This window comes from Prunus mume, linkage group LG3 (genome assembly GCF_029339155.1).
Source record: "Prunus mume cultivar Tortuosa linkage group LG3, ASM2933915v1, whole genome shotgun sequence".
Classification (NCBI taxonomy): domain Eukaryota; kingdom Viridiplantae; phylum Streptophyta; class Magnoliopsida; order Rosales; family Rosaceae; genus Prunus; species Prunus mume.
Window position 1 is genome coordinate 3,500,374 of NC_142700.1, and position 23,934 is coordinate 3,524,307.

Consider the following 23,934-nt stretch of genomic DNA (forward strand, 5'->3'; position numbering starts at 1 on the left):
GGCTAAAAGTTATTTAACCAATAATATGTAATGAGACACAAACAAAAGCCACATTGCCAAACAGTATTTGTATTTTGTACCACCCATATCCCTCTTCCATTACTTTACAAAATGAAGCTGTTTATTCTTGTAGCCTCTCTATGCCTGACTTTGAGCACAGTCTCCTCAAGTCTTCAACCATACGAGGCAATTTTCAACTTCGGCGACTCTCTTAGTGACACCGGAAATTTCCTCCTCTCTGGTGCCCTTGCATTCCCAGTCATCGGAAAGCTCCCTTATGGAGAGACCTTTTTTCGACGTGCAACCGGCCGGTGCTCCGATGGACGACTTGTCGTTGATTTCATTGGTAAGCCCCTCCGCCTCCCCTCCTTCTCTCTTTTTATACAATGGATAATCTAAACCATTCTAAATTAATCTAATTTACGAGGAGAGAATTCAAACTTAAGTGTAAGAGGGCGAGCTCACTATCCTAACCCACATCTGTAATATATAAATATACATTAATTTGATTAATTTGGCATGTGATGTGAATTGAATGAACTTTGATAATGTTGTAGCTGAGGCACTTGGGTTGCCACATTTGCCACCCTACCTGGCACTAAGCAAAGGCCAAGATGTGAAGCATGGAGTGAACTTTGCTGTTGCTGGAGCCACTGCGCTTGACCCACAATTCTTCTACCAAAGAAAAATCGGATCCGTTCTGTGGACAAACGATTCCTTGAGCACTCAGCTTGGTTGGTTCAAGAAGCTTAAGCCCTCACTTTGCACCACCAAACAAGGTGATCACAAAGTCTAGAGATCAAACTAACCCACAAACCTAGTTTCTTAACTTAATTCACATTTTTAATTTGATTTTTCCAGAGTGTGACAACTACTTCAAAAAGGCTCTGTTTCTGGTGGGGAAGATAGGTGGAAACGATTACAACTATGCCTTCTTTGTTGGTGGAAACATTAAACAGCTCAAAGCCTCTGTCCCATTTGTTGTTGAAGCAATTACTCAAGCCACCAGTGTATGTAATATACACAAATATTTATATTACTTAAATAATATGGTTTTTTTTTTATATACTAGCGATAGTCTAAATTAATCTAATTCAGAGAAAGGAGACTCGAACTTGATAAGGAGGCGGGTCCAACTCGCCTAAACCATGTCTGCAGTTAAATAATAGTAATTTTACACAAAAATGGTCACATAATAAATGAGTGTGGCAGGCATTGATAGAGGAAGGAGCAGTGGAGTTGGTGGTGCCCGGAAACTTGCCGATTGGGTGCTCAGCTGTGTATCTGACTCTGTTTCGAAGCCCCAACGAAGCTGTTTATGATAAACGAAATGGGTGTTTGAAGGCGTTCAATGGTTTCTCCAAGTACCATAACAGTGAGCTCAAGCGTGCCCTGGGGGCACTTAGACTAAAATACCCTCATGCAAGGATTATATATGCTGACTACTATGGTGCAGCCATGCCTTTTTACCATGCCCCTCAGCATTATGGTAAGTTTTATAAATTGGAACTTCCGTTCACTCTGTATTTCATTTATAAATTATGGTCAATTGGACTAACCCACACGTCTATTAAAATCATGATATTATTTGTTTTTTAAGGGTTCAAAAGTGGGACATTAAGGGCATGTTGTGGAGGGGGAGGGCCATACAACTTCAATAATTCAGCAAGGTGTGGGCACATTGGATCAACAGCCTGTAAAGATCCATCTTCCTATGCAAACTGGGATGGAATTCACTTAACAGAAGCAGCTTATGGGCACATTGCCAAGGGCTTGATCCATGGCCGTTTTGCCACACCCCTCTAGGCTCTAGCTTTATAATACATTAGCTACTTTGCCTTTGTCTTACAATTGGTTCCTTCTATAGATTGTCATTGTTGGTGTGTGTGCTCACGCGTGTAATATATTACCGTGAAGAAACAAGTTTACCATTTTGTTCAAAATATATGCTTAAGATCTTACTTGTGAAGCAAACAAGGTGACAATGGCCATCCGTACAATTCAATCCACACTGGCAACTATCACTTGAGAAAGGCAAGGGTTTCTCGTGGGGGAGGTAGGCATGGAAGACAAGATGATTTGATTACGCCTTCTTTGCTGGTGGGTAGAGCATTAAACAGCTAAGAGATTTCGGCACCCCCCTAGTTGTTGAAGCAATTACTAAGACCACCACTGTATGCTAACATCAATCATATTCATGACATGAGGCGGTTAATACTACCTAACCCCTACATAAAAATTTGATGACATCATATTTGTTATTTATTGCATGGGGTCTAGTGGCCAGAAGCATTTATAATAATAATAATAATATGCTCAAGAAAGGAGGTTAGGCTTCCGGCAGTCAACTGGTGAGAGACCAATGCAATGGCCATTGCCTGGTTCCGCGAACAACAGGATTTTAGATGTCGTTCAGTCTAGCTCAAGGAAGAAAAATAAAAAAGATAAAGGTGGAGATGCGGGGTATCGATCCCCGTACCTCTCGCATGCTAAGCGAGCGCTCTACCATCTGAGCTACATCCCCTTTGTTGTTCAAAGCTTCGGATATGTCATATATAACTACTACTAAATTGAGTGTTTCAAAGAAGTAGTGTCTGTGACCTGTATATATTATAATATTCCAACAACTACACAAACCAACCGTGTCTGCTAGCTTTTGTTTCAACCTTATTGTTTGTGTAATTTATCATTTAATATATATCACAGTAAAAAAAATTAGGTTTAGTTGGAATGCAGTTGTCCCCGAATCCAGTTCAAGAAACTTATGGTATTGGTTCATCAAGTCTCCATTTCATATACATACCGTATCCTCTTCTACTTTTCATATACATATAAATAGCATGACATTACTATACTAAGAGCACTTCCACCAGTTTGCCTTTTATCATGGCAGGGGGCTTAGGCCAGTTACTATTCACGTGAATGGTGGCTGCCCTTGCAAAAGGTTGTGGTGTTTCCACTCATTGTCATAGCAACACTATTCACATGAGATATGATGAGAGAAATTTATATAGAGTTTGGTGTGGGAAGTGAAAACTATGACTAAGTATTTATTTATTTTTAAAAAAAATCTGAATTTTTTTTAGATTTTTTATAATAAAAATTGTTGTTGTTGACAAGAACCCCGACTTGAACTCGAGCTCATTTTGCCTCGAGGGCTGGCTCGTTTCGTGGGCCCAAAGGTTTTGGCCAGCCCTTGTTGCTAGAAACGATTTTTTGGCCTAAACCTCTCCCAAGCCTTTATTGCTGGAAGTGCTCTAATAAGATGGGAGATTCTTCAATAAGTATTTTATGTTAAGGATTAATTGGTTACATATTTCTAATTTTGACTGTTCGATTGCATATATGTTGTATATTAAATTTACTAACATATCGAATGAATGCAATCCAATGACCAAAATTAAAAATGTACAACAAATCCTTAACTTAAATACTCATTGGAGAACCTCCCCTAACAAGATTATAGAAACAATATGGCACCTCAAAATTAGATATGATTGTAGCTAAGGTATTTGGGCTAGCACTATGAGGTTGTAAATTGGGCTTTGTGTTGATATATCGGCAGAACCACAAAAACCTAAAACCCATATATATCATGGTATTTGGTTTTCATACAATACAACCCAAATTTCAACGTACGGAATTTTCACTTTTCTTTTCTTATAATATCGCACAATTGAAACACAGACTGATGCATAATCAACCTAAAACCTATGGACAGAACCACAAAAACAGAAATCATCTTCTAAATACATGATCAAACGTAACCCAACAAAAGAAGAAAAACAATCAAGATTAAAAATCAGCATCATCATCATCCTCATGGTCCCTCAGCACCCAAGAACCGTCGTCCAGCTGAGTCATGCACTTGTTCTTCTCACACCGCCAAGACGCCGGTATAAGATACTCCTCCTTCAAATCATCAGCACTCTTATTTACCAGGGCTATGTCACGCTTAACTTCCAACTTGAACCCTCCTTTGCTCCCTTGTGTTCCTGCAACTCCATGCAAGTACCCTTCCAAGTTATGCCAACTTGCCAGCCCTCCAGGGCTCTTCAGGTACTTGGATTTTCGAGTGTCGATGGCCAGCTCTTCTCCCACGTTCGAGTAACCCAATGGAATTGGGTAGTTGGGGACAACATCTAAAGCATTACGAACGCGTAAGGCTCGAACATCTTTGTGCCCGGAGAAGACCTTCTCAAAGTTTGAGTCTCCAACTCGAGGGCTGGCAAAGACAATGGCTGTTACTGGACAGGCTTTGTTTGGCTGCTCCTTTGGCCTGTTTACGCCATTGGAAACAATGTCAACTGCGTTCAGTGTGGCAATTGCTGCACCCAAACTATGCCCTGTTATTGTGATGCTAATTTCCTCATCCTTGAATTGCTCTACTAGTCTCCTAACTTCTTCAATAACCTGGATATATATAAATGCAAAAAGTCAGAAAACATTACTTTTGCATGTAACGTTCTTTTGTCAAGTCTTGCATGTTAAGTTAACAGACTGTCAATATGATTATACCTGATATCTGGCACTGGTTTTGTTGAAAGGCGAACGCGAATCATCTGAAGTATAGATAGAGTACCAACCTTCGTGCACCTTAGGATCACCGTCCTCACCAAGTAATTTTGAGGCAGAAACCAAATTAAATTGCAAGTCATTAACCCACTCCAATGATTGCACAGTGCCTCTCCAAGCAATCACAATGTCCCTCCTGCCTAACGCAGCCTTCCCTTCATCTGTAGCCACAGCAACGTACCCCATCCAATTGGATTCCTTGCACCAAGACTCCCTTGATAGAGACTTAATGAGAAAGGCCTCAGGGACTTGAATTTGTGAGGTTGCATACACAAATTTGGTCACATTGTACTTAAAAGCATTGCCTTTCTCTAAACAAACTCTAGAGAAAAAACTCTTTCTGGCATATCTGCTGCTTCCAGCATACTTTGATGCCTTCTCTGTGTTGAAGGCATCATAAGTAGCTTGAGCCATTTCTCCGTAGTGAATTATGTAGCGACGGAGATCAATGTCAAGAGGATCCAACAGGCCCTGCCAGTTGTTCTGGCCACTTAGATGCCTCCATTTTTTGGCTATGCTATGACTGCTATCCATTTTTTTCTTCAAACCAAACATCCTCGTGAAGAGGACGAGTCTTGTTGCCTTCTTTATATAGACTCCACGAAAAATTCTAGAATGCATTTAGAAACAAAAGATATTCAATGCATCACCTTGACTTTCGTAGCTTTCTTCCTCCCTGTAAAATCATGGCTGGAAGAAAACATTGTGATTGGTGACAGAAATTTAGAAGTTTTGAAATCTTAGACAAATTGAGATGCTAATGTTTGATCCGTGTGGCCAGAGATTGGTCTCGTAGTCTCATAGTATAAAAGGATTGAGGAAAACAAGTTCAAACCAAGAATAGGAAACTTTGAAGTAAATTCTGTTAATTTTGTTGCTGCAAGCAATGTGATTGCATATCTTGGACATTAGGCATATGCCAAATCCGATGAAATCCCATTTCTCTAAGGCAGGTTAGATTCCCCTATTCTTGGCTTGGAAAGTACAAGCAATGAAGCAAAATCAGCTTACTCCTCGACAGAGAATTTGGTGGTTGGCAACTTTATTATGTTCAAAACTTTGTCTTCATCTAGTTCTAAAATTGAAGCATATCTTTTGCCAATGTACATGCTGCATGGGATGGGCTCTAAAACTCCTTCAAGATGGTTTTCTACAGGCTTTTTCTTAACGATTGGTCCACTTAACAATTGACAATAAGAAGGAGATGGATGGAGATGGATCATCTTTTTTGGTTACAGAAAGAGAGATGATGGTGATGGCCCTTGCGTTTGCTTTTGCTACAAGGGAAAACATACATCTTTGGTAAAAGTATGATGTTGGCAAGTTAAACAAGGCAAGCCTTGTACATTTTGGTTATATATATATAGTCATATTGGATTATATATAAGAAGAAGAATAAGCATGATGTAACCAATGGCGTACGTCTCCTAGGAATAGATAATTTAGTTGGCAGCTTTCTACTAAAAAGCCTTAGCTTTTGACTCTTCACTTTGCAATGTCCCCATACCTAGATTTGGACAAGCTTATGGTACGTAATGTACTCACTCACATCTTATGATAAAGGCAATGGATGGCGAAATCAACACTATGGCCCTCGAAGGTATACATTGTCGAAGCCCATTGGGATGAATCACAGTTTTAGACACACTATGTTTTCTTTTACTTTCTTCAATAAAGTAAAAAATAAATGTCATTAGACTAAATGATCGATTCATTGCGTAAACTAGGTGTCATTATACTAAACGATCGATTCATTGCGTTTTGTGGTTTTTTTTTCTCTTCGATCATGGTTTTTAACATGATACATGGACTAAATTATCATGGGTTTTCAATCTTATGTAAGGCTAAGGAGATCAAGATAAGATTGAGGGATGAAAGTTTGGGCCTGTAGAAGCACGGGTCTATTAATTCAAACTGTGACCCAACTCATCCCAAACCATGCACCAAGTTGGTAATTTCAAAATTCGACATTTAAAATTAATAATGGTGGTGACTAGTGGTGATGCTCTCTGTCAGCTCTCACTAGTTTGTTTGTTTGTTTTTTTTTTTGGCAGTAGTTTAAAAAGAGGGAGTATTCTCACGTGCACATATAATGGAAGATCGAACCGGAGACTACCCTATCACTCAGATAAGACCCCATTGGCCAGTTCTCATTAGTTTTACTTACTTGGACCAGTTCACAGAACAGAGTCCTTTTAACTTTTTTATCTTTTCTTTTGGAAGAGGGGGTGACCTTTTTGAACTCAAATCTTATTACGGGGATATTATTCTCCTGCACATAATACAGTTGCATGAGAAAGAAATGGTCAAGTCCCACCACCAACGTCCTATCCCATCACACCCCGTGACCAGCTTCCATCTTCACGAGACTTGTTCCCTTTGCGACAAATTGTCTATCATCTCTATGCATATTTGCCGTGCCCATTCTGTTTCAAGCTTTCTCTCTTTTAATTTATAATTTATACCCATGATTTTATGGTAACCTAGTGAAAGTTTTGTTAAATAATGTAAAATCTCATATCGAAAAATTAACTAAATAAATTAAAACATATAATGAGTAGTGTGGGAGCGATTATTGTCCCACAAGAATATTCGTCTAAGATCCATCCTTTCTCTTCTTCGTCTCATTTCTCCCTGAAATAAATCTAATAAGAGGACCACACCTGGATAAAAGCTGGCCAAAGGCCATCGATGCCTAAGTTAGTTCAATTGATTCGTAAAGAAACAATAGCTTAAAAGGATACGGAGATATATGTATGGTGTAAATCGAGTGATCAGAGTCGTGTGAGAGATGGAGAATTATAGCAGCTAGGGTTTGTGAGAGGGAATTTCTGCAAAGTTTCAAATAGGATTTTAGAGGTACCTCAACTATTATGCGTAGCTATCTATCGGAGCCTAGGGTTTCAGAAGAATAATTCTACAGATAAAAAGGAATTATTCTTTCTTGATTTGTCGAGATTGATGTAATTAGGAATTTGATTTAAATTAAATCTCTAATTAAGGTAAGAATCAAATAAATCCTAATTAAATTGAGTAACTCTCAATTAGGTCAAATAATTCCTAAATTGATTGGCTTAATTATTTGACATGAGATATTTTGCTTCCACAAGTAGTATTGAGATCTTTTGTGATAAATCTTATCACTTACTAAATTTTATAAATAATTAAATTAGAGATAATACCAATATTACTAGTGGACCACAGTTTCGTCCCTTTGAAATCCTTATAATCAGATTTGTATTTGGATTTACGAATTTCCTAACATAATATCAGACTGCAGCACCGCTTATTTGGACCCAAAATTGATGGTGGTCATTGCTATACGCGCCTATGACTTCATTTGACGCTGGTCGTTGACCAACTCTTTCCTTGATGCATTCAATTGAAGCTGGAGATCCCAACTCCCAAGCAACTATATCCCGCCTTTTCTAATCACTCCAAACTAACCAATTAATTGGTCACTAACTAAGTAGTCTGGTTAATTGTGAAATTACTTTTAGGAACATCAATCTAACCTTCTTTTGACCTTCTCTTCTTTACTGACATGCCATGTCATTCTCCTACACTTAAAACAATGTCAATATATTATTGTTAACTTTGTTTTCTAGTTTACCCTTATTAAATGTATTCAATTATCAAAAATATTTCACAACTTTCTTACCATCTTATTAATTTTTTTAAAGAACATATTTGCTTTAAGAGAAATGTCCTTTTAAATAAATTAAAAAACAAACAAAGGGTTTAGATAGAAAAAGAAAAAGAAAAAAGTCCTTTGTGTTTTAAAACGACATTTCTTTTGAAGAAAAAAGCATATATGTTCTTTAAAAATGATTGACGTTAGAAAAAATTAATAAGATAGTAAGAAAGTTAAAATGTTTTGGATAAATTGAATACATTTAATAAGGGTAAACTTGCAAAAGTTAGCATATATATTAATGACATTGTTAAGTGTGAAGGAGAATGACACATGTCAATCAAATGGTGGCTCCAAATTAGGTACAAGATTTCTCTTTTAATTGCATACTTCTTAAACTTAGATCCAATTTTACATTTTGATCTTCGAATTCACAAAATGTATTTTCCTCAACTTCGCTTTCATTAAGATGATTAAATTTAGATGAACTCGAGGAGATGCAAACGCATTATTAATTCGTGCTTCGTTGGCTTTTGCAACGTCTTCTTTATCTTGATGGGAAACTGTTAAGATGATTAAATTTGAAGCATATGCTTGTGGTTGGAGGACCACTTTGGATCACGTTACATTTACTCCCGGGGCATGTTACATTACTTTCACATATGGTTTCTTACACAACCCGTTCCTCACATTTATTTTTCTCATTCACAATACAATATAGATTTGCAATTCTTCTGTTCTTCAAACAAACTAGCGGTGCCACCCCAGAATTCATGTGAGATAATATCCAAATTCAAGTTTTGGATAATTATTTTTTCTTTTACAAATTTGACGCTCTTATAAATTATTATGAATATTTTTTTCATTTTAAATTGTATCTATATATAATTTTGGCCCAAATATTTGTACTTTAAGCTGAAGTATAATTAGTCACACGCACACTCATACTCAAATTGAACGAAAATGGGAAAGCAAGGCATGGATATTGACAAGCTACAAATCTCTTTATTGGTTGGGATAACAAAATAGTGTTATTCTTCCGTTTATAAAAGTCTTCTTTTTTATAAGGAAAACTTAGCTGCAAATCTTAATAACACTATTTCGCTATCCTCAACCAATAATGCTATGTCACAGTGTTATCACGCATGTTATAGCTCCATATTTCATGGAAATCTTTCTCCATTTTCTTTTTGGAGATTCACTATTATACCCAATATAGGGGCCCAAATTATAAAAATACTCTATATGAAATGAGCTTTAGAAACAAACCAAAAACTCATTTACAACATAACAAAAAAGCTTTTAATTTCTTATAAATTACAAAACTGCCATCAATTTCTTAAAACAAGCCAAACTCCAAAATCTCATAAAAATACCCAAAACACTAAATATGACATCAAAGTAATTTAATAATAAATATTAAATTCAATAATGCCAGTTGTCATTTTTTGGGTTTTTTGTTTTGTTTTTATTTATAGAAATTCAATGGTGTAGTGTTTATTTATAATATTAGTTCTAAGAATGGGTATATCACTAAATATCTATTTTTGTTGTTAAAGTCTTTCTCCCTTGATTCACATTCTCATGTCATCCTCAAAGCAGCTGTACAGCTACCAACAAAATCCCACAGCTACCAATTCAAAAGAACATGAACATCCATGCTCTCTCTCTCTCTCTCTCTCTCTCTCTAATAATGTAGCAAAAACATGGTGAGGAAATTACCAAAAGAAGGGGGATGAATTTCCCAATTCAACACTCAGCACAAAAATAAAGGAGTCTCAAGATTGCAGAGATTCTTACATACAACCGGGAATGTTATTCCTTTATCTGAGTGCTCGTGATGAGAGATGTAAATATACAATGATATATATATATATATAGATATATATATATAGGATTACACAACATAATCTTTCCTCAAATTATGATTTATATGTTCCAACACCTGAGCCTTTGAAGGTAAGACAAGTGGTCGGTTTAGAGAGCAATGCTCCAGGGGAGATTAATAATGATGTAGGGTTTACTATGATTAACAACAATCTGATACATTTATTAATACTAATTATAATTCAACACTTGCCAAAGACCCACATTGACTTCTCATGGCAAACAAACCAGTCAAAGCACAAACTCAAGCGAGATCTCGCGATATTATCGCGACAAATAGTGTACCAAGCCGACCGTTAGAATGACCTTTCTAGTTTCCAAAACTTCCCACTCTTTCTAAATCAATTTCATTGCACTCTCACCATCCTTCAACTACAGCCCCAAAGCCATATCACCCACCGCCCTAATCCCACGCGCCCCCAATAACTCATCAGATTTTTCAAAATCTTACCCACCAAATCCCTCTTCGCGCGTGGACTACTGCTTCGTCAATTTTCATTTCTAAAAAATTTGGATCCGAGAAAAGAAGACCGTTCCTCGGTAACGGCGCCTTCTGCTTTTTTTCCCTCTATCTTTATAATTAATTTATCTATAAATTGAACTACTTATTTGTTTTATTTTTTTCAATTATTATTTAATTTCAGTCGCAAACTTCAAGCTCGACAAAGAGAGCTTCACTCACTTTCTCCAACACAGAGACAGACGCACACAGACAGGGACGTCTTTGTAAGCCTTCGCTCTATAGAGGATTGCAAACAAGAGGACTTGAGAATCACAGACCCCAATCCAAGAGGAGAGAGAGACCCGAGGTTAGTGAGAGAGAGAGAATTTTGCAATGGTAGCTGGGAAGGTGAGGGCGGCAATGGGGCTGCAAAAATCGCCATCAAATGCGAAACCGGAGACACCTTCGAAGTCGCCGTCGCCGTCGGTAAGCTCCGGTAAGGTCTCGCAGAAGGCGGTGTTCTCGCGCTCATTTGGCGTGTACTTCCCACGCTCCTCCGCACAGGTCCAGCCTAAGCCGCCGGACGTGACGGAGCTTCTCCGCCTGGTCGAAGAGCTCCGGGAGCGAGAGTCGAGGTTGAAGACCGAGCTTCTCGAGAACAAGCTCTTGAGAGAGTCCGTCGCCATTGTCCCTGTTTTGGAAAACGAGATCCTCAACAAGAGCGAAGACATTGAGCGAGCTTCGAAGCAAATGGAGGCCTTGGAGGCCGAGAACGAGAGGTTGAGAAATCAGGTAGAGGAAGTGAAGTTGATGTTAGAGGAAGAGAGGAGGGAGAGCGAGAAAAAAGTGAAGGCAATGGAGGCTGAGATTTCGGAGTTGAAGAAAACGGCGTCGGATCGTAGCAAAGCGGAGATAAACTTGGAGAGCGACGAGCTTTCGTCGTCGCAGAGATTCCAGGGGCTCATGGAGGTCACCGGAAGGTCCAATCTCATAAAAAACTTAAAGAAGGGAGTCAAATGCGCGGACGTTCATGCAAATCAGGAGAGTCAGAAGCTCGAGCGCTCAGATTCGAAGAGGGAGGAAGCAGAAACGGAGAGACCGAGACACTCGAGGTGTAACTCGGAGGAACTCGCCGAGTCGACTCTGTCTACTCTCAGATCTCGCATTCCTAGGGTTCCTAAACCGCCTCCAAGACCATCCACATCCAACGGCGAAAACAAGGCCTCAACAGAACAAGCGGTTACATTTCCACCACCTCCGCCGCCGCCAACGAGCCAGGCAAAGTCGGTACCTCCACCGCCACCTCCACCATCAAGAGCGGCGCCGCCTCCGCCTCCCCCGCCTCCTAAAGGAAGAAGGCCGGCCCCTGCGAAGGTGAGGCGAGTGCCGGAGGTTGTGGAGTTTTACCACTCTCTGATGAGAAGAGACTCTCGCAGAGACTCCGGCAGTGGAGGCTCCGACGTGCTGGCAACCGCAAATGCCCGTGACATGATCGGCGAGATCGAGAACCGTTCGGCTTACTTGCTCGCGGTAAGTTCCGGCATCGTGTTTGCTTATTAAAATTACGACTTTGCCACTGCCTTTTTGGTAGTGTCAGTTGTCAGTGACAAGTGGTCGTCTTATTTGTCTTTATTGTTTAGGTCTAAGCTTTTTTTTTCGCTTGTTAGATACGACAGTGCGTAGATTCGAATGGAATTGCTTTTGTTTAAATAGAAAAGGTGTAATTCTGGTGAAGTAGAGTGGCAATTTTGTATTTGACTTTAGTCGATGAAAATGATGTGTTTCTGTATCTACAGATAAAAACGGATGTAGAAACGCAAGGAGATTTCATAAGGTTTTTGATAAAGGAAGTTGAGAACGCAGCGTTTACAGACATCAAGGATGTGGTGCCTTTTGTCAAATGGCTGGACGATGAGCTCTCATATTTGGTACCATTCTATTTTCCAAATCAACAAATTATTACATGATTTATGTTGACTTTCACAAAATCTCTAATTGAGGATTGACTTTGATTTTCTTTTTGTTTAGGTGGATGAAAGAGCTGTGCTGAAGCACTTCGACTGGCCAGAGCATAAAGCCGATGCTCTGCGCGAGGCTGCATTTGGGTACTGTGATCTCAAGAAGCTTGAAACCGAGGCCTCGTCGTTTCCCGACGATTCTCGCCAGCCCTGTGGTCCAACCCTCAAGAAGATGCAGGCTTTGCTGGAAAAGTAAGCGACTTTTTGGTCGTCTCTTTGCAAACTAATGCCATGATTTATTCTAGTGTTATAATGTTTTCGGTAAATTTGGAACAGATTGGAGCATGGTGTTTATAATCTTTCACGGATCAGAGAATCCGCCACTCAAAGATACAAGGCTTTCCAAATCCCTACCAATTGGATGCTCGATACTGAATTTGTAAGCCAGGTAATTCATTCCACAAACCCATCTTTTTTTTTATCGGTTATAGATTTTAGGTATAAAATCACAGACGTGTAAGATAATTGAGAAATCTTTTTGACACGGTCTACCATGTAATCTAGCGTAGTAGGGGTCACAAGATGAGGAAAGTATAGCTAAGATTTCCTTTCATTTTCTATTCCCACGCCTGCATGCGCACATGTGAATTCCCAGATTCCTGATATACAATATGTTTTGTCTTCTTCACTTTTTCATTTCGGTGTTTATAGAAGTAGGGAAGCAAGTAAGATTCTATGTTGACTTTATGTTTATAGGTGTAAAGAAGCAAATAAGACTCTCTCTCTCACCCATTTTCTACATATAATATGTTTTGTCTGGAGGCTGTCCCCTGACCATTGAATTGAATTGGACTATATTGGATTGAATTAGTAGAATAATTGAACTGCAGCCTACTTCAGTACAATTAATTAATAAAATTATTACAGTATATTGCTAGTGGTAGTAGTATCCTAAGTTCATGGTATCTGAATTACAACTTTTCCTTTTCCGGTTGTTCTAGCTTATGCAGCATGAATGTTGTGTTAGGTGGTATAATGAATATAGTAAGTGGGGATGCAAAATTGTTTAAGGCTCTTAAATCCAGAAGGGTGTAATTTATAGCACCAACAATGCTAGTTAGTTAGCTTGTTATTGTACTGACAATGGTGTATGGACATGAAAAATTCATAGATCAAGCTGGCATCCGTGAAATTGGCAATGAAGTACATGAAAAGAGTCTCTGCTGAGCTTGAAATAGTAGGAGGTGGCCCCGAAGAAGAAGAGCTGATAGTTCAAGGTGTTCGATTTGCCTTCCGCGTACATCAGGTAAAAATACTCATTACTTCAACAGCATCCTTTTACCATGTCCAGACATTTCACATTTTTTCGAGTAGTGACGTGATTATTCGCTGCAGTTTGCCGGGGGTTTTGATGCAGAAACAATGAGAGCATTCCAGGTGTTGAGAGATAAAGTCAGGTCATGCCATGTACAATGCCAAAACCAGCAACAGCAAAAAATTGTATGCAGGTCTACACCATGCTAACAATCATCCATCTGTAGCAAGCTCAGCTTCAGAAAATTGCTCTGAGGGTTTTTGTTGTAAAGGAAGGACAGAAACATTGTATTTGTGAATACAATGGCGGTAGCGCCGCACATTCATAATTTTATTCATATTATTATTACTCTTCTTCTACGCCTGCTCGGACAGATTTTGGGTATCGATTTTAATGTTCCTACCCAGAACTAACATGTATAATATAGCTTATAAAAGAATGTAGTATGTATGCTGTATGCTACAACTTCGTGACTCTCCTTCAATCACGAATAAGATTGACCTTACTTTTCTTATCACGTTATCAATCTTTGTCATATTGGTTGAAAGGTTTGGCATCATATCATCTAGTAACAGTAAGCTTAAGGTTATGAGTTTGCGTTCCAAAATGCCCCCTAAAGACCGATTAGTCTTTCTCGGTTTCAAATTTCAAGCTCATTCACTTGTCAAGATTAGTATCATTTAGGTCTAGCATCTTTGATACTTTCTTACTAAAAACATGTAGGGATATTCACATATTTAATGCAACCAATTCAATAATTTCTTTTCAAAGTTCGTTCATGCCAGTAGTGTAATGTACTTATCAATTAATGAGGTCTCAAATTGCAACAACAATATAATTTATGATGATGTAGATACCTAATTGTTACTAGCCTTATTATAGTTCGAACACTATACATCGTGGGCACTAGAAATTACTTTAATCAGTTGGGCTACAAGCCCATTGCATAAATAAGAGAAAATACTATTATTTATTATTTATTTATTATTATTATTTACATTTGGTAAAACGTTCACCATATTATTATTGGATAATCTGTCCTGCTTGAAAAAGAAAAAGAAAAAATAAAAAAAAGAAAGGGCCGGCTTTGTCCGTTGAGAGAGGCGGTGCTAATCATGTCGGGGCGACGAAAATTAGTTTGCTCTGGGCAAAGAAGATGACGGCCTGCTTGTTTCTAAATCTGCCACTTTCTTCTTCATCTGCCGCGTTTACTTATCATACTAATAAGAATAACCCATCACTAGCTTCACACCTACTTCTCACTCTAACCCCAAACCAGTCCTCTCTTCGAGCCTCTCGGTTCTTACGCCAAATCAAAGCCTCATCAGCTTCCATGGAAGCCCAGCAAAGTGAGACCGGCGTCTCAACCCCACCTATGAAGCTCTTGTTCGTGGAGATGGGCGTGGGCTACGACCAACATGGGTCAGCTTCCTTTGCCCCTTTGACTCTCTTCTCGCTCTTTTTGCCACATTTGATGATTTGCCCATTTGAGAATTTCATGCGTTGAAGTATCAAAATTTTGAGCTTTAATTAAAGGAAGTAGCTTGGTTAATATGAAGTTTGATGAAATTTTGTGTTACAGCCAAGACGTTACCGCTGCAGCAATGCGGGCTTGCAGAGATGCCATCACCTCTAATTCAATCCCTGCGTTTCGAAGAGGTAATATGATCATATGCCTTTAAAAATTTTAGTGGCAAGACAAATAAATTATTAGTATACTGGCTGTTTCTTTTATGCTGTATTTGCTAGCCTAAATACTGTTGAATTTTGTTTTGTGAATACATGTTATGTGTTGGTAAATGAGCACTGCGGTTTTGACGAATTTGAGTGGATGCTATAGGAACCCTTATGTGATGATTTATTTGATTACATTATCTTGTGTTGGATGATGTTAGTGGCATTAATAGGATTCTTATGGAGTTTGTTTCATTAGTAGTCATAAAGTTAAATTGCTGCAGGGTCAATACCTGGTGTTACATTTGAGGAGATGAAACTAGAGATCAAGCTGGGTGTGCCTCATTTACTCCAACCGTTACTGGATGTCGAGAGGGTCAAATCAGTCTTTCCTTAGTGAGTATTTGCACTTTTTGAATCTGGATGCGTGAACTTTCATTCGCTGAAACTTTGCCAAATCTCTTATACTAAGCTGTTCACTGCCAAATTCATTGACAATGTGGCAGCATTCATAGGTAACCATATCTTTCGCTTATATGGAATCAATCAATCTTACCGGTGTTTACCATTGTGCCTGTTAGTGAAATCTAATGTTTGAATTTTTAAGTGGCTATAATCATATTGCATTAAGACCTTTGCTGGTGCTAATCCTTGTTCAACAGGAATTATATCAAGGAGCTTTGAAATGGCTCCACTAGTTTAGTATGATGGAGAATTAGTATGGTGAACTTTCTTCCTTGGAAGAAGCTATCAAATCTATTTCAATACTGTCCAGTAGGATTATTCCCCCCGAAATGTGGGAAACTTCTCTTTACTGTACAGCTTCTACTCCAATTTGCATTGAGCATAGCTTACAGACTATAGATTAAGGGATGAGCCCAAGTGCTCGTTGGTTGTGAAATTTGACTTGGTCTAGTCACGGCATGTACATTTCTGCTTGCAAAAATTTTAATTGTTAGTAACTTGTGAGTGCTTCTTGACAACATCCTAAGGATGCACTGAGCTAGCAAACCCATTTGTTCGGGTTTATCCACTGCGTAGATATGCAAATGCTCTCTTTTACAATGCAGTGCTATGATGTTGAAACCAGTCCACACATTTTTTGACATTGTTTTTGCCTTATCTTCCCCCTAAAACTTAATCGCAGTGGAAAAATTGTGAAAGTTGAAGTTGTGGATGGCGGACTGATATGCTCAAGTGGTGTGTGCGTGGAAGAAATGGGAGATAAGAATGACGAATGTTATATAGTGAATGCAGCAGTCTACATTGGTTACTAGCTTCTTCTTTCCTCCAATCCCCCACCAGAGTGTTTTTAAGGTTTGTTTTCACTTTTCTTTTCCACATAAGATGCAGATAGTTTATTTTTGTTTTTTCCCAACCTGCACCGGGATTTTGTTTATTCAGTGGTGAATTGCCATTCAACTGAGAGCCGAAGTTCAATATCTCTTATTGTTGCAGAACCCTCTTAGGAGGACGATGGCTGGTGCTTCAGAGTCTTCAACAGTGAGAGGAATGCCTGCGTCCATCAACGTATCTTTGATTTTTTTGTTTGTACCAAGAGCTGTCTTCCAAACATCTTTTGTGGCTGATGATTATTTTGACAATCATGGTGTCTCTATATGCTAGGTCTTCTATGCTTATTGAATAATTGGAATTCAAGGTAATGCTATAGACAATTGCTTCCAGCATAAATTTCTAATGATATTAACCATCATAATTTGCTTGTCATCTCGTTTCATTCTGTTTTCTGTTCTCCATTTGAAACATAGTTACCTATCTTCTTATCCAAAAGGAAAAATAGTGAACTTTCTTGAAATCACTTAAGCCTTTGACTGAAATTGCGGACCAATAATATAATGCTCTTATATCATTATTGGAAGCATCTTCACACATTCAAGAGCTTAAAAGAAAAGACCAATGTTGACCACAATGCTGGAAATCTCCACATGTACATTTCTTTAATTAGATCACAGAGCAAATTAACAGGAAAGTTCAAACTAGCCAATGACTTTAAGTTACTCTAAGACGAGTGTTTTTGCTTTTTGTAATCGCACATACACTCTCACTTCTCCATCTCTTCTCTGTCTATCTACGAATCCAAACCATTTTTTCTGGTCAATTAAACCAATCAATTTACAACTGATTTTGGCACCTTATTGTCGTTTACTAATCGAAGTGAATCTGAAATTCTAAACCCCCCGACTATGCAAGGAATGTATAGAAAGAAAGGAAACTAAAATGGTTGCTACTGTTGCTCAGTATGGTTGACCTTCACATGATGAGAGCTGCATATAGGAGTTGGTTCCAAGTATCCGGCAACCCAGGTAGGCACCAGTGGCTGCAGTCGTTGCCGGAGTGGTCGCCGCTATAAGTTGAGGGATGAGCATCTTTTCTTAATTGTGAGAGTGTCGTAATGTCGAGCAAGTAAACCGGATTCTTAATCGTGCTTAACACCTTATTTACAACAGCATAAGCTGGAGGTGGCCCTGCTGGGTATGTTGTTCCAGATAGAGGTCCAAGTTCTCCATAGCAATTCTTCTTCGGAGAATTCCATTCCTGCCCCCTGGTTCAATGCAACAACGAGGTTGTTAATTATAAGTCTCACAAAGTAGTGTGATCAAATCTACCGCTTTGATTTACACTTACTGATAATGGGTTGGAGAAATCCCTTGGAAGAAGACTCTGGTCTTTGAAGGATCAACATTTGAGTCAACCCATTTAGCCCAAGTGGAGAGCCCCTTATAAAATGCTGTCAAACGATCCATATCTTTGTACAAGTTTGTCCCATCCCGAACATAGTCCCATCTGCACAACACAACCATCTAAAAAATGAAACTCATAATGCATCAACGGTAGTTTATGATCATGCACACGAGAGAAGACAGCCTAGCATTCCTCAATTGAAAAATTGAAAAGAAAAGATCGAGGGTTAGAATCGTACGGCTGAGATTTGCCTGTATGGGTCCACCAATGCCAGGAATTGAAGATCAACACGTCCATGTCTTTCCATGAATTTCCAGCGTTGATGGAGCCCAGGTTTAACACACGGCCAACGTTTTCCCTGACTATATCTACCAGGTATGGTGTGCGGAACATAAACAAAGTCACTCCATAGTCCTGCATATAACATAACCCGTCTTCCTTTTAGATTCAATCAACAAGACCTCCAAATAATATGGCAACAATGAAATGGCTGGTAGTATGCAAAAAGCACTGTCGCCAAAAGCACTTATCGTCTACATCATTATATATTTTCCAGAGTATATCATCACAAAGAAACTAAATAAATACTACAAGCAACCACATGCATGCTTTAAATTTAGTTTATGAGCAATTATTTTGAATAAATTTTGATAAAATGCATAATTCAACATGGAGCAGTTTGTGAATTGAATTATTGTAACCCCCGATTAGAGGATAAATGATTGAAGAAGGCGGCCCACAAATGATTACAAGAGACTACAGGTTGGCTGGTAGCTGATCACAGCCTGTAAACGTTCATGGCTTTAAAAGATCTACGTTGAAACTAATAATGTAGGACATGAACATAAATAAATAAATAAATTGAAGCCTTATATGATTTCTCTTTTTCTTTGTTGGGTACGAGCAGCCTCATCTTTCTGACTTTCTATTTGCCAAGTCAATTAAAGGGTAAGGTGAGCCGTAGTCTAGCCCAATGGAAGAATACCTTAATTTATAGATTAGAGGTTTCAAGTTCAAACCAATTAAAAGGTAAGGTGAGCCGACGGGGTCTAGCCTAGTGGAAAAAGATCTTAACTTGTAGACTAAAGGTCTCATATTTAAACCAACATGAAATCTTGATTGTGCGTGTGTGTGAGAAACACCCCCTCTTTAGTAATTTAGACTATTGATCGATTGTAAGGGGTAAGATGAGCTATGAATTTTGGCTATAATGACTAATTGGTTAAGTTCATGAAGATCATATAAGCTTTCACCCATACTTTTCTAAGCTAGACATCACCAACATGGTAGGCTTTCTAAATAAATGTTTTCTTCATTGGAATTTCTCCTACCAGAAAAAGGAAGACAATAAATGAATAAAATCTCAAGAGGGAACATGAATTTTTATGCCTGCAGTTTCTAATTAGCTGCTTTGATTGATTTCTACATATTTTCCTTTTTCTTTACCACCTACTAAACAAAAGGCAAAAAGAGTATGGAATAACTTAAAGAGGGAAAAAAATAGGACAAAGCTTGGCTTTAAAATTTATTTATTTTTCTCATTTCCCACCAACCCCACAACTGGAACCTTCTGCTAAGACACATCATTTTTTTACACAATGATGGGTTTATCATTTACATTTAGCTAGCTCCAGGCTTTCCTTCCAGTATAAAAAAAGCAATGTAAACCAATTAAATTCAACAATAATTGAAGCAATTATCAACATTTATTATATAGTTTCCAAGTTTAGCATAATTTAACAGAAAATCAAATTTGCCAGAAAATAGATTAATATAACAGTGGAGAACAGCATAGTATGGAGGACTTGAACTTCCAAGAACTTTATAAAAACGAAAAAGAAAAGAACATGTTGGGAAAAGAGACAAAAGGGAACAAGATAAAATATAATATAAGGTAAGAAAATAATTACAGAGAGACAGACAAATATGCAGACAGTCATGCAGTGAGAGAAATGGAATTTTGAAACAAAAGAAAAAAAAGCCAGTCTGACTCTGTCCTTGTCTGTCTTCTCTCTCTCTCTCTCTCTCTCTCACTCACCTGAAAGTTCACAGAATAGCCCTTTTTGAAGGTGGTCTTGGCATTAGGCACCGACGCATGGATCATACAAGACAACGATTCCCACATGTTGAGACTCAGTGAGTCACCCACAAACATTATTTTCTTCCCCTTCCATCTCCTCAGAAAATCCAACCCATCAAACCTTTTACAATAAACAGATTAATTAGTTTACTAATTATAAATTAAGCAAGACACATTTTATAATTAAATGTAGCATTATAGCATATGATAGGGTACCTGGGCAAGTCACAAGAGTCAGGCTTCCAAGCATACTTGAGGAACTGCTTGTCAGGTCTGCCGTACTTGATGCAGTCAAACTCAGGATCTATGAAGGGACAGCTGGAAGAATCATAGAGGGGGTAAGAAGCATCAAAAGCCCAATTGCCTTGGAACAGATTGCAGCCAGTCGCTTGCTTTCTTTGTCTGGAAATTCTGGTGCCATGTCCATGTCCTGCAGAGCTTGCTTCATCCGAAAACAAGACCAGAACTTGAAGAGCTACAAGGCATGACAGAGCTTGGAACCTAAAAGCCATTTTGGATTTTACACATGCATTCACGAGCTGTGAAGAAGAAGAGTGTGAGAGAAAGATGTATGTGGTATGTGGGTTTTTATAGTAGCTCTCTAGCTTTAAAGTATTTGGAATTTAGGAAGGAGAGGTTTGGCTTCGGCGGTTCACATGACTTTGTTTGAGCCAGAGGATATGAAAATTAATTGATATAAATATTTCTTTTTTCCTGATGTGAGTTGGAAAACTTGGATGGATTCGGAAATAGTGCAATTGGGAAGGTGAATCAAGTGAAGGGGTTGAAATTCTGAGGTTTTTTTTAATGGGGAAATTATTATTATTATTTCAAGAAAAGAGAAAAAGTTTCTCTTACATTATCATAGGTCTGCATGTCACGGACTCACAGGCATAAAAACCTGTGTTGTGCTGTTCGTACTCTCAAATTGCAATTTGACATCACATGGTAAAATCATGTGTTGTTTGCATTGCACCAATTATAAATTTCAATTGTCAATGTACATGCATGATGCATCTATACATACGCTTTTTCCAATACATAAAATAGACATACACATCTGATGTGCCTGCTGCTTTTAGGTCCATTTTATCCTTTACAAACAAAACAAAAATAGCATCTTGATAATAGATAATAAAAACAAAGATTTCTAGATGAAGATATTTGGGCATGTGGGAGTAAGAGTTCTTCTGGAAGGGCTAAAAACGTTTAGTGACAACTAAAAGCACTTCTAATAGTGTTTGACTGAAAATCTTATAAGTGCTTCTAGGTCACAAAAGTGTTTTTTCAAGTACTTCTTAAAGAATCACTTATATTATTTTCAATAATTTTTTTTACTTTCTTATGATAGAAGCACTTATGAGAAAATGCTTATGAACAGAAGTGATTTCTATATAAACATTCCCAAACAAGCCACTCTTTGGTGGGAGAACATGTGACTTAAATAAAGCATTAAATTAAAAGTTCTTGTTTGCCAACCATTGTAGCCTTACGTTTCCTTCTTTGGTTGTAGGCAAAAATACAATTCAGTTTGATAGGGAACTGAACCCATGGTATGACTTTTCCCTTTCTGGTTATATTTGTGGACAATATTCCATTAAATTGAAAGAAAACAAATTTAAGACAAGTTAAAAAATCAGGAAAAGTGCTTCTGATGCCAAATTATGTGGCCTCTTCTGAGGTTAGGATTGTGTTCTGTGTCTGTGTGGTTCATGTGTCAATGAGATAAGACTTCTTTCATGCAAAAATAAAAATCTATAAAGGATTGACAAAGCCACATCTGCTGCACTGAAACCACAACAAATTAAAAATCAAAAGCCAAAAATAATTCATAAGCAGAACATTGGAAATTTTGAAACCAATAGGAGAGTGAACCAAAAGGGTGGGTTCCACAGGCTGTCCAGGTCACTTTCATTTCCTTACAGTCGGTTTGATTTATCTATTTTGGACATTTCATCCAACTTTGTCCCCAAGCCCCAAAGATTTAGAAAACTTAAAACCCTAAAGTAAAAAATATCAGGCTGGTCTTCCCAGTCAGGCCCGCCACCACACTTTACTTCTGAGTTTCTTTAGGGCCAGAGTTCAAAACATTCTCTGTTCTCAGAGAGGCTTAGTCCCATTCCTCAAGTTGGGCCCACCTTGGGTTAGTCCCATGACTATCTCTCCAAACTCAGTTCTCAAGCTATTGCATGGGGTAGGTAAAAAGTCCATTGTGGAAATGGTTAGTAGTGGAGTCTCTGTTGAAGGTTACCAAAAGCAGTCTTCATTTAGGTGCTGGTGCTTTAAGTTAACCACGGGAGGCGTTTTGCACATTTGGTAAGTGCTTTTGCAAAAGCTCTATCTAAACCTCCATTTTAGAGTGTTTGAAAAGCTAAAAGTCTTCATTCGTTGAATCTCATCACTCAAATAAATCATAACCACTAAACTATTTTTGGAGTTTTCTTGGTAAGGTAGCTGCTGTTGAAGGGTTTCTATCTATCTTTCTTTGGATTTTTTTCTTCAAAAACCCTGTCTTGTTTCCAGTTGATGGGAATCTTCATATTTTAAAATGAGTGAAGGAACAAACACTAAAGATGATATGATGATGATGAAAGAGTTGGTCATGGTGATGTCCTGATCTCTTTGCCGACATTAAAATGGATTTATTAGTGAAATCCTCTTAACGTTATCATGAGGAGCAATAGTGACCAATAGCACTAACAGATGCCATTACATTCCATTCAACACTAACCAATAAAAAAAAAAGGGAGAAAAGAAATGACACTCACCATAACACATGTGGATCAAAACTGGTTGCTTTTGGAAGCTGAAAGAAGTCTACCTTTTCCAGGCACAGACAAAGACAATGTGGTGGGTTCCTATACGTTGAGAGAGTTGAAGATGAAATGAATCAAAACAATTGGGAAATGGAGTTTCCAACCCTTCATTGTCATCGGCCTTTCTAGTTGGTATTCTCTAGTTCCTTCAATCTCATGCTCACCCTTCAAAAGAGGTCCCCAAACACATATACACATATATTTAATATCAAAACTGTTATAGGTTGCGGCTTCTTGCCTCTTTCTACTTTCATTTGTTCCTTTTTTTTTCTTTTTTTCTACCAAGTATATCTCAAAATAGTAAACCCTCCAACAACTTGGTCATTAATTAGTCTTGGAAAAAGAGGGTTACCAGATTAATTAGTCTCTTTGATGAGTCACTCTTGAATTGGGACTTCATAGAATTGAGTGAGAGAGAAGGGGGGAGAGAGAGACATGAAATCATAAGTGGCTTTGTACAGTTGGCTTGCACAACCTGTCTTAGGGGACCCCTACTAGCAGCCTTTCAGGACCAGATGTGTTGCTTGCAAAGCTCAAAGAGATATACTTTACATGATTAACACATTTCTTTTGTCAAATGTTAGTACTTTCGTAATAATTAAATAAGTAAATTAATAACATCACGTGACGATATTACGTAGATAATTCATAATTAAGTAAGTGAATTAGTAACATCATATGACAATATTACATCGACAATTTCATGATGATGATGATATGATTGAATTTTATAGTAATGCAGAATTAAGTGGGTGGAAACTTTGGTGACGATGTTTGTATCCATTATGCAGAAGGTGTTGGGTGGGCAACAGGTTGGGGGAATGAACAGTCTGGATGGCAGAGGTCCACC

At 38.2% G+C, this 23,934-nt stretch overlaps 5 protein-coding genes and 1 non-coding gene across 6 annotated transcripts; 3 read left to right on the forward strand and 3 right to left on the reverse strand.

The window, feature by feature from the left end:
* The first annotated feature begins 35 nt into the window (after positions 1-35).
* LOC148918439 (GDSL esterase/lipase At5g45910-like) lies at positions 36-1,887 on the forward strand. Its single transcript, XM_089047689.1, has 5 exons — positions 36-346; positions 558-779; positions 862-1,010; positions 1,213-1,489; positions 1,601-1,887. Exons 1-5 carry the CDS (start codon positions 112-114, stop codon positions 1,804-1,806), a joined length of 1,089 nt encoding a protein of 362 aa, XP_088903815.1. The 5' UTR covers positions 36-111; the 3' UTR covers positions 1,807-1,887.
* Positions 1,888-2,451: 564 nt separating this feature from the next.
* TRNAA-AGC (transfer RNA alanine (anticodon AGC)) lies at positions 2,452-2,524 on the reverse strand. Its single transcript has one exon. It is a non-coding gene; the product is annotated as a tRNA-Ala (tRNA).
* A 1,104-nt stretch (positions 2,525-3,628) lies between these two features.
* Positions 3,629-5,355, reverse strand: LOC148918441 (phospholipase A1-IIgamma-like). Its single transcript, XM_089049461.1, has 2 exons — positions 4,519-5,355; positions 3,629-4,413 (listed from the first exon to the last, which is right to left on the reverse strand). Exons 1-2 carry the CDS (start codon positions 5,194-5,196, stop codon positions 3,796-3,798), a joined length of 1,296 nt encoding a protein of 431 aa, XP_088905587.1. The 5' UTR covers positions 5,197-5,355; the 3' UTR covers positions 3,629-3,795.
* Positions 5,356-10,721: 5,366 nt separating this feature from the next.
* On the forward strand, positions 10,722-14,284 carry LOC148918442 (protein INCREASED PETAL GROWTH ANISOTROPY 1-like). Its single transcript, XM_089049378.1, has 6 exons — positions 10,722-12,068; positions 12,335-12,466; positions 12,567-12,748; positions 12,833-12,944; positions 13,668-13,802; positions 13,892-14,284. Exons 1-6 carry the CDS (start codon positions 10,932-10,934, stop codon positions 14,018-14,020), a joined length of 1,827 nt encoding a protein of 608 aa, XP_088905504.1. The 5' UTR covers positions 10,722-10,931; the 3' UTR covers positions 14,021-14,284.
* Positions 14,285-14,846: 562 nt separating this feature from the next.
* LOC148918443 (uncharacterized) lies at positions 14,847-17,213 on the forward strand. The gene is made up of 5 exons (XM_089049379.1): positions 14,847-15,233; positions 15,394-15,470; positions 15,770-15,881; positions 16,633-16,802; positions 16,944-17,213. Exons 1-4 carry the CDS (start codon positions 14,968-14,970, stop codon positions 16,760-16,762), a joined length of 585 nt encoding a protein of 194 aa, XP_088905505.1. The 5' UTR covers positions 14,847-14,967; the 3' UTR covers positions 16,763-16,802; positions 16,944-17,213.
* Positions 17,214-17,405: 192 nt separating this feature from the next.
* Positions 17,406-20,937, reverse strand: LOC103324874 (protein trichome birefringence-like 38). The gene is made up of 5 exons (XM_008226991.2): positions 20,485-20,937; positions 20,227-20,389; positions 18,427-18,602; positions 18,132-18,290; positions 17,406-18,048 (listed from the first exon to the last, which is right to left on the reverse strand). The coding sequence occupies exons 1-5, from the start codon at positions 20,778-20,780 to the stop codon at positions 17,757-17,759; spliced, it is 1,086 nt and encodes a 361-aa protein (XP_008225213.2). The 5' UTR covers positions 20,781-20,937; the 3' UTR covers positions 17,406-17,756.
* Between the last annotated feature and the right edge of the window lie 2,997 nt (positions 20,938-23,934).

What these genes read in the sequence shown, in the direction of transcription:
- LOC148918443 (XM_089049379.1), top strand. Translation starts at nt 14,968, where the DNA reads ATGACGGCCTGCTTGTTTCTAAATCTGCCACTTTCTTCTTCATCTGCC. An exon ending in GTGGGCTACGACCAACATGG is followed by an intron (nt 15,234 to 15,393) that starts GTCAGCTTCCTT and finishes TTTGTGTTACAG; the next exon opens with CCAAGACGTTACCGCTGCAG. An exon ending in AATCCCTGCGTTTCGAAGAG is followed by an intron (nt 15,471 to 15,769) that starts GTAATATGATCA and finishes AAATTGCTGCAG; the next exon opens with GGTCAATACCTGGTGTTACA.
- LOC148918442 (XM_089049378.1), top strand. Translation starts at nt 10,932, where the DNA reads ATGGTAGCTGGGAAGGTGAGGGCGGCAATGGGGCTGCAAAAATCGCCA. An exon ending in GTTCGGCTTACTTGCTCGCG is followed by an intron (nt 12,069 to 12,334) that starts GTAAGTTCCGGC and finishes CTGTATCTACAG; the next exon opens with ATAAAAACGGATGTAGAAAC. An exon ending in ATGCAGGCTTTGCTGGAAAA is followed by an intron (nt 12,749 to 12,832) that starts GTAAGCGACTTT and finishes AATTTGGAACAG; the next exon opens with ATTGGAGCATGGTGTTTATA.
- LOC103324874 (XM_008226991.2), bottom strand. Translation starts at nt 20,780, where the DNA reads ATGGCTTTTAGGTTCCAAGCTCTGTCATGCCTTGTAGCTCTTCAAGTT. An exon ending in GACTCTTGTGACTTGCCCAG is followed by an intron (nt 20,390 to 20,484) that starts GTACCCTATCAT and finishes TTATTGTAAAAG; the next exon opens with GTTTGATGGGTTGGATTTTC. An exon ending in GCTATTCTGTGAACTTTCAG is followed by an intron (nt 18,603 to 20,226) that starts GTGAGTGAGAGA and finishes TGTTATATGCAG; the next exon opens with GACTATGGAGTGACTTTGTT.
- LOC148918441 (XM_089049461.1), bottom strand. Translation starts at nt 5,196, where the DNA reads ATGCATTCTAGAATTTTTCGTGGAGTCTATATAAAGAAGGCAACAAGA. An exon ending in AAACCAGTGCCAGATATCAG is followed by an intron (nt 4,414 to 4,518) that starts GTATAATCATAT and finishes ATATATATCCAG; the next exon opens with GTTATTGAAGAAGTTAGGAG.
- LOC148918439 (XM_089047689.1), top strand. Translation starts at nt 112, where the DNA reads ATGAAGCTGTTTATTCTTGTAGCCTCTCTATGCCTGACTTTGAGCACA. An exon ending in ACTTGTCGTTGATTTCATTG is followed by an intron (nt 347 to 557) that starts GTAAGCCCCTCC and finishes ATAATGTTGTAG; the next exon opens with CTGAGGCACTTGGGTTGCCA. An exon ending in ACTTTGCACCACCAAACAAG is followed by an intron (nt 780 to 861) that starts GTGATCACAAAG and finishes TGATTTTTCCAG; the next exon opens with AGTGTGACAACTACTTCAAA.